The 21,775-nt window shown below is 33.6% G+C and overlaps 1 protein-coding gene across 1 annotated transcript in view; it reads right to left on the bottom strand.

The window, feature by feature from the left end:
• Positions 1 to 21,775, bottom strand: part of ASCC3 (activating signal cointegrator 1 complex subunit 3) — a 336,776-nt gene that overhangs the window by 170,316 nt on the left and 144,685 nt on the right. The window contains exons 12-13 of the mRNA XM_001915668.6: positions 13,764 to 13,940; positions 11,070 to 11,141 (exon numbers count right to left, since the gene is read on the bottom strand). Coding sequence (XP_001915703.3) covers positions 11,070 to 11,141; positions 13,764 to 13,940 — 249 coding nt within the window. The remainder of the gene's footprint in view (positions 1 to 11,069; positions 11,142 to 13,763; positions 13,941 to 21,775) is intronic.

Below are 21,775 nucleotides of genomic sequence, written 5' to 3' on the forward strand. Positions count from 1 at the left end.
AGAGATAGTCCCTTTCCTTATGGGACTTATGATGTCATAATGAAAAGTGGCCTTAATCAAAATCAGCCAGAAAAAAATGTAAAACTACAGCTAGAAATATGAAGATGACATACACTGTGATATTATACAATTCATAATAGGGAGGTGAAAAAGTCAGGGAGGTTAAGAAAAAAAAAGGCTTCTATAAGAAAGACAAAATCTGAAGGATTTAGTAGAGGACAACTAAAGAAAGAGAATAAAGAAGAATGTGTGAGGGCAGAGGGAACAAGTTATGCCAAAAGCGCAGAGGAAACTGGAAAAGCATCACTATGATGAGGGTCTGAAGGGCCAGGAAGGTGGGAGGTGGGGAATGAGGGAGAGAGAGGTACGTGATGAAGATGTTAGGAGGTAATGGCCAAATAATAATGGGACTCCTGGGTTGTTTTAAAGGAGCTTAAGTATTCATGTGTCATTCTGGAGCTGTATTTTTAAAAGATCATTCTAGCACGCTGCAGTATACAGAGCAGCTGGAGGGCCAGAATGGATGCAGGTAGAGCAGTTAAGAGGTAGCTGGAGCAGTCCATAAACAATATGATGGTTGTTTATGGACTGCTATGATTATGATTAGGTGGTAGAGGTGATGGTGCAGGAGCAGGAGGGGATAAAGAGAAATGGGAAGATTGGAGAGACACTTAGGTAAAATGCCTTGAGGGATCAGAAATGAGAATGAGGGAGAGAGTTAAAAAGGATGCCTTTTAGGTTTCTGGCTTATGAAATTAAATCTATAGTGATGTCATTCACTGGACCAAGGAATAATGAATGGTATACCACTAGTGAGGGGGGAAAATTATGAATTTGATTTAGACATACTACATTTGAGATATCCAAGAGGAGAGGCCAGACAGGATAATATGGGTCTAGAGCTCAGAGAAGAGGTCTGGGCTGGGAATATAAATGAGTTATTTCTATAAAGGTCATAATTGGGATAGGATGAAATAAGGAGTGCTAAATTAAAGGAGGGTCTGGGGGAGGTGGCCTGGTGGCATAGCAATTAAGTTCACGCACTCCACTTCAGTGGCCCAGGGTTCGTGGGTTCGGATCCTGGGCGCAGACGTATGCCTCGCTCATCAGGTCATGCCGTGGCAGGCGTCCCGCATATAAAGTAGAGGAAGATGAGCACAGATGTTAGCTGAGGGCCAATCTTCTTCAGCAAAAAGAGGAAGATTGGCAACAGATGTTAGCTTGCGGCTTATCTTCCTCAAAAAAAAAGGGGGGGGGGGCTAGGAACAAGCCAGGTAGAAAAGGAAAAGCCTACAGAGAAAGAAAAAGGATGAAGAAAGAGGTTAGAAGATAGAGTAAAACAAGGAGAGTTTGGTGTCACAAGAGCCAGAACAGAAATGTACAAAGAGAAATCAGTATTTTGCACTTATTTCTACTTCTGCAACCTCTTCTACAACCTCCCTTGATTATTTTATTCTCAACTATGAGCTACTGTGATCAGGGAATCTTGCCTTTAAAAAAAAAACCTTTTATTAAGGATGTATCAAGCTTTACTTTGCCTTGCTATTTAGTTAAACCTTCTTTGGCTTTGGCCTTTGGAAGGCTGAAGCAGAATGCCTAAGTTGACATTTTCCATGTTCCTGAATGAGGCATGGCCAAGTATACAGCACAGTTATCACAGGATGGATCTAGCAGCTAACAGTGCTAAGAGATTATTGCTCCTGAACTATAATGTCCAATTTAAACAATTTTACTAAGTTTATAATTATAATTGAACTTTCTTTGAGGAATTTTCATTATATGATATCAGAAATTCCTTCTATGATGTTGATACTCTGTTTTGACCTTCACTTTAACCAAATGTTGACGTCAACTCTTAACCCTTTGGCATTTCACCAAAATGGGAAGTTAATGTGTTTCAACTCTTTATTCCAAGTAATTGACTCACAGAATGTCTATAGTAAATGGCTGTTAAATTAATAAAGGAATGAATAAATGGGTAAATGAATAACCTCAGTACTTTTTCCTCCTTACCCAATAAAAGAAATCACTGTTAATGAAAGGGAAGTACACAAAAGAAAGTTTCAACTATTATTCTTATATAATGTATTATATATAATCTTATTTAATGCATTTTATACAATGCATTAGTTGTACACTCAAGAAATTTTTATCTTATTATACATAGAGAAGAGCAAAACACTAGCAATACTGATTAAAAAGTAAACTAGAGAACTAAGAGTACCAAAGACTAGTTTTTACCTGTGAAGTACGGTGGGAAAAGAAAATTTCAATTCGATAAAAAATTTATCAGAGCTTTCTTGTGGTGGGTGGGGTAGTGCTTTTTTTTTTCAAAAGGTAGAGGTTTAGTGAATGCTTCTTTTGGATTTTTAGTAGTTAAAAAAGTCCTTAAATATTGCTTTAGTAGTACCATCTTCAGTGGCAAAGATGAAGGAGAAATATCTTTAATTCTTGTGCTCATAATTGTTAAAATATCTGCTTTTTAAGAGTCTTGCTTTTCTATTCCTTTGAGATTACGTCTCAATTTGCGGGGGAGGAGGAAGCAAAGAAGGCAGAAAAGAAAGCAGCACTCAAATAATTCACAAATAAAAGTCACGTTAGACAAAGTCAATACGACGGAGACACTGGTATCAAGAATTAGAGATGTTTGTATCTGGAGGAATAAAACTTTTTTTAGGCAAAAGGGACAATGGAAAGTTTTATTATTACAGTTAGCATGATGAAATTTGTTTCAATTGTACATATTACTTTTATATAAGCTAAGAAGCAATGCTAAGAAACAAAAATATTTCCCTTTAGGTAGTAATAAATTAAATTAATCCATAATTATTAGTCAGTTGTTAAAGGTGGTTTCTCATCAGAACCAGAAACAACTACCAAAAACTTACAAACAACGAAGAAAGAGAAAACAAGATCCACATCTGAATACAGAAAGGCTGATGTTTAGCATTAATCCATAGTTGAAGATGATTTTTCTTCCTCTTTAACACTGCAAAGCCTTTTATTCTTGATACTGGAGGTAGATTTTGTGTAAGAAGCTACTAAATAAAGATCTTAACTTCTTTGATAATGTGAAAAAAGAACAAGTTAACTTACTAAATATGCCATAATCTCTGAGGCAGTTTCTAATTTCTTTTCCTATCACTGTAACAAAGTTTGTATAACAAGAAAAATCTCAATAGGGTTAAGGCATCAATTATTTTCCCATTCTGCAAGTTACACAGGAGGAGGGGAATTATTAACAGGAATGATAAAGCTGTACTTGCATTTGGTAACTCAAAGAGAAGCTTCAAATGAGACGTCTCATTAGCTTGAGCAGATGGATCAAAATTAAAGGCTGAATAGCCAACTTTTAATTTCCCAATAGCCAAGAAGAGCTTGAAGTCTTGCAGAGAATGACTGTCGAAAAGTCAACATGAAAAGATTTCCTCCATCTGTCATCACACATGCTTGAATGGAACACAACTGCCTCCTACTGCTTTTAATACTTTTAAGGCAAAGCTTCACATAAAAACTATTAAGTATACGAGCACAAGTTTAGATGACTGGTATACTGAAACCCATGGAGTAGTATGAACAGAGACTATTAGCATGGCTTTTGAACATGAAATTTGCTCTATTCTGATTTAATCTAAATGGAGAGAAATAAAATAAATCCATTTGTATATTTAAGAGGAAATGTTAATTTTTAGAATGAAAAAATATTTATTTGCCTAAGAGTTATAGTTCTTTTTTTGTTTTCAATGGATACATATTTCAGTCTACTTAAGAATGGTCTGAAAAGGAGCTGCTATGATGAAATTAAAGTATTTAGGGAAAACACAGTTAGGGAGAAAATGTAAAATACTAAACAACCTGAAGGCAAGAAAACAGACAAAATCAAAGAATATTTACTAGAAAGATTTTTTGACTGGTTAGCAGGGAGAGGGGGGCATGGTTGGTAACAGAGAAAATTCAGTTAGTTTTCCTGAGTGACTACTATACACTAACTGCTAAAATATATTTAAAAGGCAACAAAATAAAGCTACAGTTTGGTAAGTACACAGTCCTAGAAGAAAAAACTTAAGTTCCCTTAATAACAAGGAAAAGCATATTTAATATGTAGTTGGCTGTTTAATAACAATGCACTAATGTGCAGTTAGTTATAACTATAACTGAATTCCAGAAGCAAAGCTCTGTCTCTCCCTCTCTCTACATATATCTACATAGATACACATACACAGATATACAAATTTACTGTACTTATATGTACAACAATACATTCAAACATTAGAGTCTCTTAGAATGAAGCACATATAGTTAGACCTTTCAGTCATGAGAGTTAGACAGAATAATATAATTGGAGAGTTAATTTGGCTGCCAGTTTTTTAGATAATAAGGTAAAAAGATTGTTGAATCGTATATTTTTCATTTTCTGACAGATGGATACATACAAATTCATTGGCTGAAATTTATCACTTGGAACCTTATACAAAGACTGCCAGTGACTGGGATAAAATTATATTCAACCTCAATTATGAGGGGAAAAAACAACTCAGAAACTCTACTCTATTGGGAAGCTCTTTGTTCACCTTCTATTAAAAGCAGAGGACCACAGTAAGTAAAGGTATTTCCTCAAGAAGATTAAAAAAAAGGAAAAATAATCCAGTGAGGGGTTCTAAGCCCCTAAAAACAAACTTCCATATGAGCTTCAGCAATCAGACTTCTGTGAAGTAGCAATTCTTTGGTGATGGATTAAATTAAGGATTGCTAGCCTTGTTGAAATAGGTACCTACCTCAGCTTCCGAAATCAAAGGACTGTGTAGTAGTCCTCTTTTCCAAGCATCCACACTGTAATTTTGTTTCTGGACATATTCCAAAGGCAATCAGCAGAAGCTGCCACTTATCAAACTAAATGAACTTACAGGCCAAACAGTACTTGTCAGAGCAATTTGCAAATAAAAGAGTTAAACAGACAGAATGATCCTTTTGAAAAGACTAAAACAGGAAAAGATTTTAGTTTTGGGCACCCTTCCCAAAGTTACACACATAATATAGATAATTTAAAGAAATGAGAACCATAAAGCTTTGTTCTCAAATTATGTTGCAAAGAGCTCTTAACTTGAGATGATTACATTAATGTAAAAGACTAGGGCGTGGCCTTAACGACTCAGCACCAATCACCTGAAGGCACTGGCCTGGGCATTCGTAACACTAGCAATACTAGAGGCAAACATCAACCAGTGGGTCACAGTCCTGATGCATTTCATATTTCCCATCACCCCATCTCACTAAGGATGTTAAGTCTTTGAAGATGAGGCAATTCATCACAAATTCTATTTACCAGAGTCCCCATGCACAAGACACTACACCAGGAACTTGACCATCAAATATTTCCTTATAACCTAAATCTTACCTAATAGGACCTATCCTACTGGAACACAAAACCTAAAAGGACAACATTGCATAGAACACATTGATTAAATTGTTTAAATATGACATCTTTAATCTGTTTATTTACATTTTAATGTTATTTTTCATTTATGGTTCTGTCATATTTTGGGGCAGGGGAATATACAACAGATTAGAGAAACTACAGGAATAACTGAGAAAAAAAGACGGGAAATTAAGGAAATAAAATGCATTTTAATAAATGGAAAGATACACACCAACAGAAACTATCTCTGGGTGGTACAATTAGCAGTGATTTTTGCCCCCTCATTTTTGCTTTTTGGTGTACCCAAGGGTTAAATCTGTTTAAACTCTTTTTTTCTCAGTCTCTTTTATATTAGTCATATTTAAACCACATTTTAAAATACAATTATGGAGGCCAAAGACCACAGGATCACAGTATGAAGCAAAAACACAGAGAAGAACAGTTTTTTCTAACTGAAAGTGAGTCTACACTCAAAGCAAAGCATGAACAGTATGGTATGCAAAACACGTGTTTTTATAATCATGATTTACAGGTAACAGTTGCTAATTAAGAAAAAATTTTACTGGTATGACACTACTCTGTCTTACATGCCTTAAGACCGTAAAACAAATTCAAAAAGGCAAACACCTCAGATCATAACCTCAAATCACACTACATTGATAAAACTATTCAGAAGAACACAGCTTAATTTTATAAATTTTATAAAATCTTATGTAGGTTGGCTATGAAAATGAAACGTTATAACCCATTCGGAATGTATTATAGGATCACGTGGCAGACTATAAAATGTGGCCATTTGAGCCATAATTCCATTTTAGGACATTTATCCTAAGTAAATGTTTCAACGGAAAAAAGAACAGGCAGAAGGATGATCACTACGTAGCATTATCTTTAGTAAGAGAAAATTGTCAACACTGAAAGCACTCAATAATGGAGGAATATCCATAACAGAGGAACAGCCAATGTCAGCTTCATGGCACAGGGGCATTATGAGGTTCTGAAGATGCTGTGGGCTTTATCAACAAAGACTTGCATTTCAATCCTGGTGCTGCCCTAGCTCTATGACCTTGGGAAGCTGCTTAACATGTCTTAAATTCACTCTCTCTTTCAACGAAAAGAGATAATAATGCTTATTTCAGAGGATTAGAAAGCTTAAAAGTCCAAAGAGACTGACCTGGCATCTGAAACGTAGAACCAGAATAAAAACTCCCTTTTCTCTCTTACAGACATCAAAATTGTGATGACCACATAGAAACAATGAAAAATGTTTAGTATTCATTAAGGAAAACAGTGAATATAAAACTGTATATACAATATATCCCTGGTGATGAAGACTCAGCGCTTTCACTGCTGTAGCCCAGGTTCCTGGGTTCGTTTCCCCGGTGGGGAACCACACCACTTGGCCGTCAGTTGTCATACTGTGGTGGTTGCAACATTTACTTGGATTTTTACCTACCTACAATAGAAGATACAACTGCTACTTTCCCCAACACTTAGGGTAAGACTGCATTCTATTTTGTAAAGAAATATTTTATAATGTAAGATTATATGGAGAAAAAAGGCTGGAGTAGGATAATAAATACACTTAAAGAACAATTATAAACAGCATGATAAAGACTATAATGCTACAAAGATGAATGACCTGTCATTGTTAAGGCCTCATAATTGCTGTAGTACTGGCAGTAATGGCATATAGTAGTTAGTTACTATTTACTTATATTAGTATTTGCAACTGTGTATGTTTATATATGGATATATGTATTTATCAGTCTAAGAAAAAGTTCACAAAACTGTTTGTTTTTATCCTAAAAAAGTTATTTACTTCAATGAGAAGCAATCCTATATTTCACAGTAATGTACCAAATTCCCACTTAGCTGGTCATTAAGTGCTAACTTAATGTGACAGAAGAAAAATGATTATTTTAATTTCCTTAATTCTAGGGGCAACACAGTAACATTCCTACCAGCGGCTTCTTAAGTATTTTCATAATACTGGCAAGGCTATTCAATTACAAAAGGAGTACTAAGCGTTTTCCTGACTAGAGTCAAAATATAAAATGTCTATTTATATGTTCCATACTTAGTAAAGTATTTACCTTTTAATTTCCATTATTTAAAAAGAGGAAAAATCTTTAAAGGTTCGCATTTATAATGAAGTCTATCACAGATTAGAAAAAGTTCTTCGGTGATGCTGTGAACAAATCCCATCACAATTAAAAATTCTGAAAAAAAATGTTATTAACTTACAGTTCAAAATTAAATGGAAACCCAGAATAGCCAACACAACGCTGAAGAAGAACAAAGTTGCAGACTGACACTACCGGACTCCAACACTGATGGTAAAGCTACAGTAATCAAAACACTGTGACATGGGCTAAAGAATAGCCAAACAGATCAATGAAAAAGAACAGAGCCCAGAAATAAGCCCACACAAGTACAGCCAACTGATCTTCGACAAGGGAGGAAAGATAATAAAATGGAGCAAAGACAGTCTTTTCAACAAATGCTGCTGGAACACTGACAACTACATGCAAAAAAAACAAATCTAGACGCAGACTTTACACCCTTCCAAAATTTAACTCAAAATGGATCACAGACCTAAGTGTAAAATACAAAACCATAAAACTCCTAGAAGATAACACAGGTGAAAATCTACATGACCTTAGGTATGGTGATGCCTTTTTAGATACAACACCAAAGGCACGATCCATGAAAGAAATAATTGATAAGTTGTGCTTCATTAAAATTAAAAAACTTCTGCTCTGCAAAAGATGCTATGGAGAGAATGAGAAGACAAGCCACAGACTGAGAGAAAGTTTTGCAAAAGACATATCTGACAAAAGACTTCTATCCAAAATATACAAAGAACTCTTAAAACCCAACAATAAGAAAATGAACAATCTGATCTGAAAATGAGCAAAAAATCTGGACACCTCACCAAAGACAGACAGACGGCAAACAAGCATATGAAAAGATGCTCAACATCATATGTCATTAGGGAAACGCACGTTGAAACGACGAGATACCACTACACACCTCTCTTAGAAAGGCCAAAATCCAAAATACACCAAATGCTATTGAGGCTGTGGAGCAAGAAGAACTCTCATTCACTGTTGGTGGTAATGTAAAATGGTACAGCTACTTTGGAACACAGTTTAGTAGTTTCTTACAAAAATAAACATCCTCTTACCACATGATCCAGCTATCACACTCCTTGATATTCCCCCAAAAGAGCTGAAAACTTATGTCCAGGCAAAACCTGTACACAAATGTTTATAGTAGCTTTATTCATAACTGCCAAAACTTAACAGCAACCAAGATTTCCTTCAGTAAGCAAATGGATAAACTAGTACATCTGGACAGTGGAACATTATTCAATGCTAAAAAGAATAAGCTATCAAGCCTTGGAAAGACATGGAGAAACCTCAAATACCTATTGTAAAAGCAGCCAACCTGAAAAGGCTACATACTGTATGATTCCAACTATATGACATTCTGGAAAAGGCAGAACTACAGAGACAGTAAAAAGATCAGTAGTCACCAGGGGTTAAGGAGAAAAAAGAATGAATATGCTGAGCACAGTCATTTTTCACTGAAGTGAAATTATTCTGTATGACACTATAATGGTGGATATACGCCATTATAATTTGTCCAAACCCACAGAATGTACAACACCAAGAGTGAACCCTAATGTAAACCATGGACTTTAGGTGATATTGACATGCCAACGTAGGCTCATCGACTGAAACAGATGTACCACTCTGGTGTGGGATGTTGATAATAGAGGAAGCTGTGAGTGTGCGGGGGCAGGTGTATGAGAACTCTCTCCTTTCCGCTCAGTTTTGCTCTGAATCCAAAACTGCTCTAAAAAATAAAGTCTATTTTTAAAAAATTTAATGGAGAAAACATTTAAATATTTACTGAACATTTTATAACACAGCATACACAAATAGATTTTACAGACTCCACAGCTACATTCCCTCGCCCGTAATATACATTCATACACCACATAATGTTTCAGTCAACGATGGACACATATACGATGGTGGTTCCATAAGATTAGTACAATATAGCCTATGTGTGTAGTAGGCTATACCATTTAGGTTTGTGTAAGCATATTCCATGATGTTTGCACAACAACGAATCGCCTAACGACGCATTTCTCAGAATTTATCCCCGTTGTTAAGCAACGCATGACTGTAGTATATATCTTCTGTAACATAAAAGTTGGAAATAGATGTCCATGGTGGTAACATCTACCTAATTACACTGAATTATCCTGTTCTTTTACAAAGAAGGTACAAACATTGGTGGCTATACAGGATATTTCTTTCTTTCAGGATTTTCTGTGAAATGCTGTCAAAAGTTTCTCTAGTTAGCATTTTTGGATCATCAGGCATTCACTACAAATAAATTTCATGAGGCAATCTAGAACAGAGGTTGGCAAATTATAGCCTGAAAGCCAAATGCAGTTGTTGCCCGCTTTTGTAAATAAAGTTTTAACGGAACAACATAATTGATCATATACTGTCAATGGCTGCTTTCACGCTACAACAGCAGGGTTGAGTAGCTGCAACACAGAATATAAGGCCCACAAAGCCTAAAATATTTACTATCTGGACCTTTACAGAAAAAGTTTCCTAGCTTCTGACGAAGATAATAAATGTAAGATAATTTTACCAGTGTCAAGCATTTACTAATCACTAGGAAAGGAAAGCCACTAATATTATACAATCTAATTATGTCTTTTTTCCTTAAAAATTATTCTTAAAACTAAGGACATTCTCTTGAGATTAGTTAGAAAACTGATTTTAAAACTATTTCTTCAAAAGGGGCAAAATGCATCAAGGATGCTCAGTAGGCAGTGTTCCATGCTCTCAAGTCTAATTCATCTTTGAATTTTGTTTTATATATTTTATATATAAATTTTATATATATATATATATACATATATATATATTTGTTTTGTTTTATATATTGGGGCCCCAAACAATATTTAGTTTGAAAAAATAGGATTCCACTGCTCTTAAAATGAATTTAAATAGCAAAGGACCAGAAAATATCTCATTTTACATGTCATAAAAGGCTTACAACATAGGGGAAAAAAAATCAAAATAAAATAGAGCTCCAAAGAACCATGTACAATTGGACAATGATTAAGTTGTATGGAAGCAATTGTTCTCCTTCCACATTTTCTTTAACAATCTGGACTGGAGCATTTTGGACAATGGAATTTACAAGAAAAACTGCTTAATTTTTAAACACCATAAAGCAAAAAACATATATATTTCAAATGATACTACTTTGTGAAAACAGGAAGAATAATATAACACAAAATTTTTACATTATGTGAAAAAATACAAATTAAAACTTTTGAGGTGGGAGAAAAGGATTTTAAAAAAAATTTTTTAAAAACCCAGAAATGTAAAGGATGAAATCCTTCTCTATTTAATAAAAATGGCAAACAAAAGAGCATGACCTATCAATATCAGGATGATAATATTATCTATGAATATTTTACGATGTATACAGTTACCCATTGGGCTACAAAAATTAAGAAACAAAACCTCTGAGTCATTATCTTAAAATTCAAGAAAAATTAACCATTTTAATCACTAAGCAACCTCTGAAAATAGGCTAAAATAAAGCGTACCTGGTGTCCAGCCTTTACTTGCTTCAAAACACTTTCATAGCATACTTCATCCATGTTATTCAATTGTTGCACCTTAAAGTTTTAAAAACATAAAAATATCAAATGAAACAATTATAAACTTTCTAACCACAAACAAAACTTTGTAAATTAACAATGCATCTTTTTTTTTACTTTCTGACTAGCTAGAATGCAGAAACAACAAAAGCAACACAAATATAACAATCCAATAAGGAACAAACACAATGTAATTAAAAAGTACAAATAAAATATATTATACAATACTTTCAGAGTACTAACTTTCAATGAGTGCCAAGTTTTTTAAAGACGGTAATTTTAAGGATAATATACTAGTTATAGATATTTTAGAATAATTTTTCAAGTTGTTTTCTCTGCTTCCTCAGAGAAGCCCACTCTTCAGACTGTTTTTCTTCTATTTCATTCTATAAACTATAGAGCTTTCCTGTTAAATTCTCAACATCACCGGAATACTACCAGTAGGATGTCATGGTATATAAAGCTGAAATCTAACGAAACACAGTATTTCTGCAACGTATATGGAGAGGGGCAGACATTTTTCTACAGAAACATATTTCAGATTAATTGGAAATTTAACATCAAATTCATGAACTAAGAAGCAGTCTCATTTTCCCAATTAATCATGAGAAAGATTCCAAGCAAAAATGGCAAGGTGGTTAATCCAAAGGAGTAGACATGTGACAGCCTGGATCTCTCTACTTAACAGTTATTAAGAGTTTAGAGGGAATGAAAATGCCACATACATCTAAAATGACTATGATTTAGATCTGTTCGGTTATAATAAGGTAAACGCCTTAATATTCTGGAACCTCTATGATTTACACCGACTAAGTAGGATGAAACAATCACAAGATAATTTACTCCCCATTAACGATTCAAAAAACAACTCCTCCAAATAAAACTGCCACAAATCTTTTCAGCGTATTTTGGGTTGAGTTCTGGCCAAGTCCATTATTTCAAATTAGACATGTCATGTACATCATTTTCCCAGGTTCTTTCATAACAACTGAATCACATCATGAGTTTCTGAATGAAACTCTGAGAAACCTACAAGGATTTCTTTTTATAAGAAATGACAAAGTAACGACTGGTTAGAAAATATATTAAAAGATACCCTGGGGAAATGCTTAACAGTTACCAACTGTATATTTTGGCTGAGTATAAAAATAATACATTTTAGTAAGACAAAAATCTGTATTTATAACTTATATATACAATTACTTTACTACCTACACTATGTAAGATATGTAAAAGTGGGGATTTAAAATTTGCCAATTTTTGCCAAATTTCTAAACCTTTCAAAACAATTATGATGGTTCATCATCTAATACCATTCCTTTTATGATTATAATGCTAATATACCATGTTTGAATTTAATTAGTTTTAAGTGATTGACCAATTTGTATGAAAAAATTAAAAGAAAACAAGGTTTAAGATGGCTGGCAAGCATCTGAAAAAATTTTCTTCTCTATGTCTTCTGTGATAACCATCTGCTATCATTTAAATTATAAAGCTGAAAGACCAATCTAAAGCTATAAACAGCTCTACACCTGCCCTAATGATACATTAAAATAAAAATAATCAAATATATATATTAATACATGACTGAATAAAAACAAGCAGCAAGTCATATTGAAAAGCACTTGAAACAATTAATGAAGGCAAAATATGCAGATGATAACTATGGCCATATCAGGAATTACCCTTTCGTGCACAGGTCTGAAATGGCTCCCTCCAATTCTAAAGATAGCTTACTTTCATGTAACACAGAGAAGCATATTAACTGTTGTAGCGACAGTCGCTTCTGCTATTTTTCGACTGAGTATTTTATTTATAATAATGAATGGTTAAAATGGCCCTATTTTACTAATAAAATTGTTTTTAGACCAGAAGTAACGTAATTTATTAAAGATCAAGATTGACATAGTAACACATGATTCCATCTTGTTTTCTTTGATTAAGAGATCATATGGCCTGTGAATGTCCTCCTAAAGCTATTACTTCAAGAGGAAAAAAAAATGTCATTAAACAGAACAATAAATGTATAAATGTTACACAAAGCATTCCTTCATAATATTATAAAAGTCTAAAATAAGCACCCAAATAGTATAAATGGTACATGGTAATATTATTTAAGGAATCAGATAAACTTTCTAAAGCATTATAAAGAATTTCAGAAATGCCACATATATATAATTAATATGGTAATTATAAAGAGTCATAAGTTAAACAGAACACCTCTCAATAATTGCTACCCTAAAATTATTTTTCAATTGCATATATTATTTATTTTAGGTGAATAATATATCAAAATATATATTACTGGTTTACTGAGAGCCTTTTATTATTCACATTGGTCTTCAATCATACCAAAATAACTTTCTGAAACTTATATTCTTATATATAACTTGTATTCTTAGCTGAGAATACAAAACATACATTAATAATAACAATGAAACTATTACAAGCAACTTTTTGGAGGAGGAATTACTCTACTACATACAGTAAGAAAGTGAGCTTGATCTTGTCTAGGCTGTTATATTTGCAAAGCTAGTGAAATGGTCTTCTGCAGTCTCTAATCCCAAACAAGTATTAAACAATACATCAACAAAAATATTTTTAGAAAACAGAAGAATAATTATTAAAATGAGTATTTACCTTATTTGCACTTTTAACCCCCAGAAATGTCTGTCCAAGAGGAACTGGTCGAAAACGGCCATCAAAGTAGAAAAGTCCAATGCAGGGATTAACGTGTAAAAACGTAGCAACATCGAGGTAGTTAGGTAAGGTTGCAGAGAGTCCAAGAATCCTTATCATACTCTGTGTGGATTCAACCTATAGGGGTTATTTTAGTTAATGAATGAGGTAGATTCAACCCATATGGACTTTTCCTAAGTTTAAAATAAATATTAGTAAATATAAAGTATGAATCATTCACAAGAAAACAAGATCCCCAAAGAAATACAGAATAAAAACATATAGTCTAAAAGACAGATAATATGAAAGGAAACTGGCCTACACCTGGTATCTGGGATGATATAAAATAATTAAAAATGTAATTTTATTAGATTTCCTGAACTGGAAAATCCCATTAGTTAAATGTTTTCTTCTTTTTTTTTTTTTTCCTAAAAATGTAATAAGGTAAGTGACATGGCTTAGGTTTTAGTGTAAGTTTTACCGATTTATAATTTCAGGTGTTAAAAATACATGCTATTTATTGTGAAGTTCAATAATTTCAAATTCACTTCAAACACAAAAACACAAAAGTCTAAAATAATTAAGTTATACACTTCTAGTGTTTTACAAATTTAAATTTAACATGATACAACTGTATGACACAAACATTTGAAACTATGTATAAATATATTTACTGAAAAATTATTTACAGGGAACTAAAATTTTTCAAAATTCTTGAGGACCCGTTTATAAACTGAGTATCTTCCTTTCCTTACTATAGACTGCTTACTTAATCTATAATTCCTTACCTCTCACAAAGTATTCCTTTTACTACATCACAGTAACATACAATTGGAGCAGATCAGTAAAATGGATGAATTCTTAAGAACTAAAACACAACTAACTATTCCATCATCACAAGGAAAAAGTTTTCCAGACTGTTAGACAAGTTATCATTAAGCACTTTAGATTCAGATAATTTCATATTTATAACAAAACAGCAGTATAAGGGAGAGTTTGATTGTACAGAACAATAGCCAAAACTTGAGAAAAAATTACAAATCACTCACAAAATGTATTAAGCCACATTATTTGTGTTCACTGGTACAGTTTAATGTTCTAATTTTGTTTCTAAACACTGCTGATATCATTGATTAATTTGTTCACCAATCACTTATTAAGCTCTTAATGTCAGGCCCAGTGCCAGTAGAGCAGAGACTTAGAGTCCATACATAATAATCACAGAAAACACTGTGATGTGTCCTATTAGTAGTAGCACCTTCTAAAAACCGTGCGAACAATGAAGAGAGGGCACTAACGAAAAGTGGGTGAGGCAGGGCAGGCATGCTGAGGTGACGGCTCTTGGCGTTCCAAGCTCAGAGAACAGCAGAGGGGCAGGTAGGCCAAAAAGAGTGGTGAGTTTAGGGTACGCCATTTAGCAAGACTAGCGGTATGAATCGGAAAAGGGAGGTGACAGAAGACGTGGTGAGAAATGTAGAAATGACCATGAGATCTCTCATGCCAAGGAACTCCTTACTGCTCACGAGCATTCAACAGTATCTAATTCTCAATAATGTTTTCAGGTCTAATTCTGTGATGACAGTTTCCAGTATTCTCATCTTTTTAAGTTTCTAAATATTTTGTAAAAGTTATCTCTAATTTTGTTTATTCATAGGTTTTCTATTTATTTGTGATTAGACTTGTTAGAAGTTTATTTTACTTAGCTTTTTTTAAAAATACAGAATTTGAAATATGATGTACAGCCGAAAAAAATTAAAATTAAAAAAAATAAATAAAAAATAAAAATAAAAATATTACTAATTCTACTGTTTTCCTATTTTGTATTTGATTTTATGTTTTCAACTTTATTTTTTCCATTGTTTTCTTTAGAACATTCTGTTTAAGATTATCTAACATTCAAAATTTAATGATTAACTTATTTTAGTCCCTCCCTTCCTGTTTCCTTTTAGAGTATAATTCTTACCCTAAACTATAACTAGCTTTCATTATTTCCAAAAAGAGTGTTGTCCCTGCCTCCTTCCCTCCCTGCCTTCTGTGATGACTTACTGACGGCTAAGTGGCAGGAGATTCTTCTTTCCTTTTAAGTGGGTGGTTTATAAATCCTCATTTTACAAATAGAAAAGTGTAAAATGTATGTATACATGTGTGTATACATATATGTGTATATACATCTATATCTACATATACATATATATGTGTGTGTGTATCTATATATACAGTTTTGTTCATCATATAGAACTTATTTTTAAATTCCTGTTGTATTCAATAAAGACAATGGTCTTTTCAATTTCTGCTTTGAGAAAATGTACCATGGAGACCTGAGATGAACATAATTTATCTACTTGTAGGTTATACAATTCTATATGCTTTACCATTTTACCACATTAATTATATTATTCAAATTCTCTACATTAGCAATACAGGAAGTTTGCATTTGCCAAAAGAAAGTATCATTTTAATCACACACAAACTTCTCATTTTAAATTAGGATGCAAAATGTTGCTATAGGGAATAATTTATATGATCAGCATGCTACAGTCCAGGCCCTCTCACACCTAAGCCCTAGTACAGGTGGCATTCTGCAGCCCCACGTCCCCGTGTCTGTGTTTTCATATCCCATCTGCTTTCACATTTTGTAGTAGTTGTTGTTGTTATTGTTGTTGTTTTAGGAAGATTAGCCCTGAGCTAACTGCTGCCAATCCTCCTCTTTTTGCTGAGGAAGACTGGCCCTGAGCTAACATCCATGCCCATCTTCCTCTACTTTATATGTGGGATGCCTGCCACAGTATGGCTTGCCAAGTGGTGCCATGTCCGCACCCGGGATCCAAACTGGTGAACCCCGGGCCACTGAGGCAGAACGTGTGAACTTAACCACTGTGCCACCAGGCCGGCCCCTGCTTTTATATTTTCATATACTAGGCTTCCAGGTAAAAGTCTGATTTTAAAGAGGGTTTCTTACCTGGAAAAAAGTTTGAAAACTTCTGACGTGATTTTTAAAAGTATACATGACTTGGAATGAATTTGGCAAGTTAATTAACCTAAGACTAAACTCCCTTATGAGAGAATGCATATAAAAAGATTTCCAATCTTTAATAAAAGGCTACACAATATTATTACTTTTTTAAATCTAAGAATGTTTAAGTCATTCTCACCTTCTTGCTACCATAAGTAAAATGAGGGGATTCACGGAAAGACACCTGGGTAAGTATTTTAATTCTCTCTTCAGTTTTTTTATGTCCCTCTTATGTATATCTAATTTTAGTCAAAACATGCCTGTACCATGTGGGTATCCTCAAGTTACTGTACCTAAGAGAGCAGTGTGCAATGCTGGATTTCTCCCTGGATACTGCAATACAGCACATACGCAGGTGGGGCAAGTCCAAATGTCTGGGCACACTCCCTGGCAAAAGTGTTGCTCACAGGCACGAGCAGAACATGTGGCCCTGGAACTTCCAAACTCATTTGTAAGTAGGACAAAAATAAATCTACTTACTCATATTTTGGGTTATATCTGGGCCTATTTGAGGAATAAATAAAACACTACCTATGAGATATACATATACAGCTCCTTAGATGATTCTTAACACCTGTTTAAAAGAATGAAAACTACAACTTGTAAATTAATCTTCCTTTCAAATAAAGGTATCTGTATGGACCTAAAAATAAACAAATGAACAAACCCCTCAAAAAACAACTGAGATTATTATGTACTAAGCCAATATAAACATTTGTCCAGCAAAGTTACAGACTAGTTGAAGAAACAGATCCATTTGCTCCATAAAATTTAGAATTCAATGGATTCCATAAAAGATTATATAAATTAGCTAAGTTTATAGAAGAAAAATGAAAAAAATGAGAAAATAAATAAGTGAATTTTCAAAATACGCTTTTGCTTTTAACAGAAAAGGTTTTACCTTTAGGTGATATTATCTAGAAAATAATTCAATAAGACTTTGAAACTACATGTTGTTAATTTATTGTTCATCCATTGACTGTTAGTGAGTACTTCATAAAACTGCTTTCACAAAGTCAGGAAAGAAAAAAGGGACAAAGTATCTTCTGATTTGATACTCATTATTACTAGAAAGGATTCAAGAAAAACACAAGATAAATCACGACAGGTAGTCAGGAAAGTGAGAAAACAAAATTTATTCTTTCTTACGAAGAAGGAAAAATAACATTTAAAAATTTTAAAAGGGTAACATTTTAAGTAAAGTCATAGAAGATTTTGTCAATCATTCTACTAATCAGTCAACAGATATTAATTGTGTACCTAAATGCACTTTTGGGGGCACTGTGAAATAAAAACAAAACAGTGACTTTATATTCAAGGAGCTGACATTTTAGTGGGGGAGAGACAATCATAAATTCATAAACAAACTAGGTAATTTCAGGTATCAATATCAATAAGGGCTGTGAGTAAAGTAAAGAACGGTAATTGCAAAGGGGTTAACATGGGAGAGGATCATGAGCGAACGGCTTTCTATAGCAGGGGTTAATAGCGAGAGCAAAGACTGTAAGATTGGAACAAGCTGAGCAGAAAGAAGATGAATGAGAGAGAGTGGAAACAGATGTATTTAGACGTCAATTTGAGAGTCCTAGTATGTAAGACTGTAGGCTAGAATTCACAAGCTTGTTTCAGGAGATACATAATAGACCTCTGTACCCACAATAATTAAAAATACACATGGGAATTTACATTAAATAGTTCTTAATGTACATTAAGAACTTTGTAACAATTAAATGTATTATTAGGTCACAAAAAACTCAGTAAATTCCATAAACTATAAATAATATGGGCCATATTTTCTGATTACAATGTAATATACCTAGAACGATAAAACCAAGGGATAGCCAAAAACATCTATTCACTGAGTAATTAAAATAAAGCATTATGATCCCATGATGCTGCAATCAACAACTTCATAGCAGTTTTCTGAGGAAGCTGTTGATAGTTTGTTCAGTCTAGAAGACTCGATGGATATAAGCAAAGTAGTCTAACATGAGTAATATGAATACTGCCAGAATCGTCCATCCACCAACACTGGCTGAGGACCTAACCTTTATGAAATGGGGACACAGTTCCAAATAAGACACTGATTCATACATAACAGAGAATATTTGCAGAAGCATAAAGAGGGAGGATTGAAAAATGATAGAGATGGATGAAAATTAAAGTACAAATACATATACAACATTGTACCATGAATTTACTTTCACTAAAGAAATCTTACGGATATCAGCAAAAACCCCAACCCAACCCAACCAAAACCAAGGAACCCTAAATAAGGGGAAATGATAACCATACCTATTCAATAAATCTCCTTTACATGTTGTGATTATAATTCTTTATAGTGATTAGAGTGATGATTTTAGTTATAGGTTTATATTATATATAATTTTTATATATTTAATTTTATATAGTTAAATAGTTCTGCTTACTACCAGCGATGATTTCAAAGGAAATAAAAGTGATTTTTGGCTTTAAAATCATTATTGACAACACAAAAGTTATTGAATATATTTTTAAAGTAGTTTCATGTTGATACATGATACCCTGCAAACGCCAGAGATATTTTTCAGCTAAAAATCCATTTTAAAACAACCATAATTTTTTTAATCTAAAAATATAATTCTATCATTCTCAATATAGATAAGCCTGTATGAGAAATACTTTCTTTTATATAAGGAGAACTTGGAACTTTATGTCCTAAGCCAAACCTTGAAGCTCTATATACTATACATATTCATCTAAAAATGATTAACTGTTGACAACTATAAAAAAATATTTTGCAGCTTCCTCTTTATCATTAGCCCAAAAACTAGGCAGTAAATTTTTATGACTTTTCTCTCACACAAACCTAACTTCAGACAAAGTCTCCCTACACACTGAAAATAAACTAAGAAGACAACTAACATTAGTTGATTGTTGTTAAATACAACAGATTTGGCCTTTGTTGCACTTTTCTCTTGTCCAAATTTTTCTCAATCATGCCAAGTGTGTTGTGAATTTAGTCCTTAAAACCAACATGCAATTTCAGAACCTGAACAGAATCTACACTGCGGTAGAATAGATCCCTATGGTGCTTCTAGGTTAGTTGTGAATGTTGAAGTGCTGTGTGAAACACTGCCATCTACTGGGAACATCTGGTAATCACAAGGAACAAATAAAAACAGGAACTTCGCTTTTTTACTAAAAATAGTTACGAGCATTGCACTAGTACACTGGAAATATGAGAAGAATTACATAGACCCTTCTGTCAAGGAGATTAAACTGTAGTAAAGGATACAGAGTAAGACAGGATTAACTGTAGCAAGTTATGAAATTATAAGGAAGACTGTGATAAGCACTAAAAATATGCAAAGAAAGGGAATAGAGAAGGAATGCAGAAAAGATGTAATTCCTCTGAGTGGTGAACCAGGAAACACTTCACAGAAGAAGTGATATTTGGTAGATTCAAAAGGACAGAAGGTTTTCAACAGACGGATGTGTGGGGTGATAAAGATATATCATTTTGTATTTATAACCCTTAATATCTCATAACCAAGAATACACTCCAACTTAAGATCAGTTTCATCTCTGAACAAGGGTCAATGGTAGTGGAAAGGAAGTGGGGAAGGAACAAATAGTTTTGTGTGGCTGGAGCCTATCGTAGCTAAGGAATACGGAGAAGTTAAAATTAGACGAATAGATCAGGCTTCAATAGTTTTTAACGTCCAGCGAAAGAATTTGAACATTTTTCTTAAGATAGCAAACAGCAAATCATCAAAGGTTTTTGAGCACAGTAGTGACAAACTATATAATTGGAATTTGTATTATGGAGATGGCAATGTGTAGGACGGATTAACATTTTCTATATTCACATATTATATATCTACATTACATGCAATACAGTATATATTCCTCTATATGATATATTTATATAATTTATATAATTATATATAATAAACAAACCTATAATATAGTATATAATATAGTTAAATAGCTTATATTTATAAACTATATACAGAAAATTATACTATTATACATTTATAATCTACAAAAAATTTATAAATTTATGATTGCTTCGAAGTGTATATGATATAAAATGTTGTGTTCATGTCTGTGTACATACACGCAGAAAGTATTAGCAGCAGCCCTGCAATCTATTTTCTCCTTCAACTGGGAACGCTCAATAAAGACAGATGTCCCAGTCAAATGCTGTTGTAAACATGCTAATGACAGACCTCCTGGCAAAAGAACTAATGATATTTACCTGACCTCTAAAGTTCCATAGTGCAGGAAAGTCCTTATCGTTCCAACGTTTTTAGCTGATGGTCGTGGTCTCTCTAGGTGGTTCAATGCAAATAAACCTGGAATGTGTGGATCCATGTGGCAGGGCTCCCCGAACAGTATCATTAAGTTATGTAAATATCAGAGTATAAAATCAAAACATTTCATGATCAAATGGCTCTCTTTTGTGTAAATGATGCCTTGCATGCTTCTTTTTGAGACCTTATATATAAAATCTGGTTCAGAGCAGATCCAGTGGGGCAAGGAAGGACCTGGAGAGTGGTGGTGGCAGTTTTAGGCTTATCCATGCTTCACCCTTGTCTCACAACGACCTCTATCCTTGAAATTATTCTTAAGTTGGATATTAGCTAAAATCTCTGATTTTTGTGTGTCTGCTTTGAATATTTCACCTGTTTGTATTTTATGTCTGTCTGTCTATGTGTGTATATATATTATTAATTTATGTGGTAAAAAGTGAACATGTCCCTGAGAGCCCTCTAATTCATTTTATCTAGTATACTGGAAAAAATATAAATCACAGATGTTTTCAATGGGGAGAGCTTGGGCACAGAGAGGAGAGAGGTAGACGAAATCACTAATGTTCTCCTATGTTCTACCATATCTTGATACTGCTTAGTTAATATCACCTGCAGCTTTGCAACAAAGGTTTAGAATAGAAGTTTTCCTGTGCTTATTTTGC

Source organism: Equus caballus, chromosome 10 (genome assembly GCF_041296265.1).
Source record: "Equus caballus isolate H_3958 breed thoroughbred chromosome 10, TB-T2T, whole genome shotgun sequence".
Classification (NCBI taxonomy): Eukaryota; Metazoa; Chordata; class Mammalia; order Perissodactyla; family Equidae; genus Equus; species Equus caballus.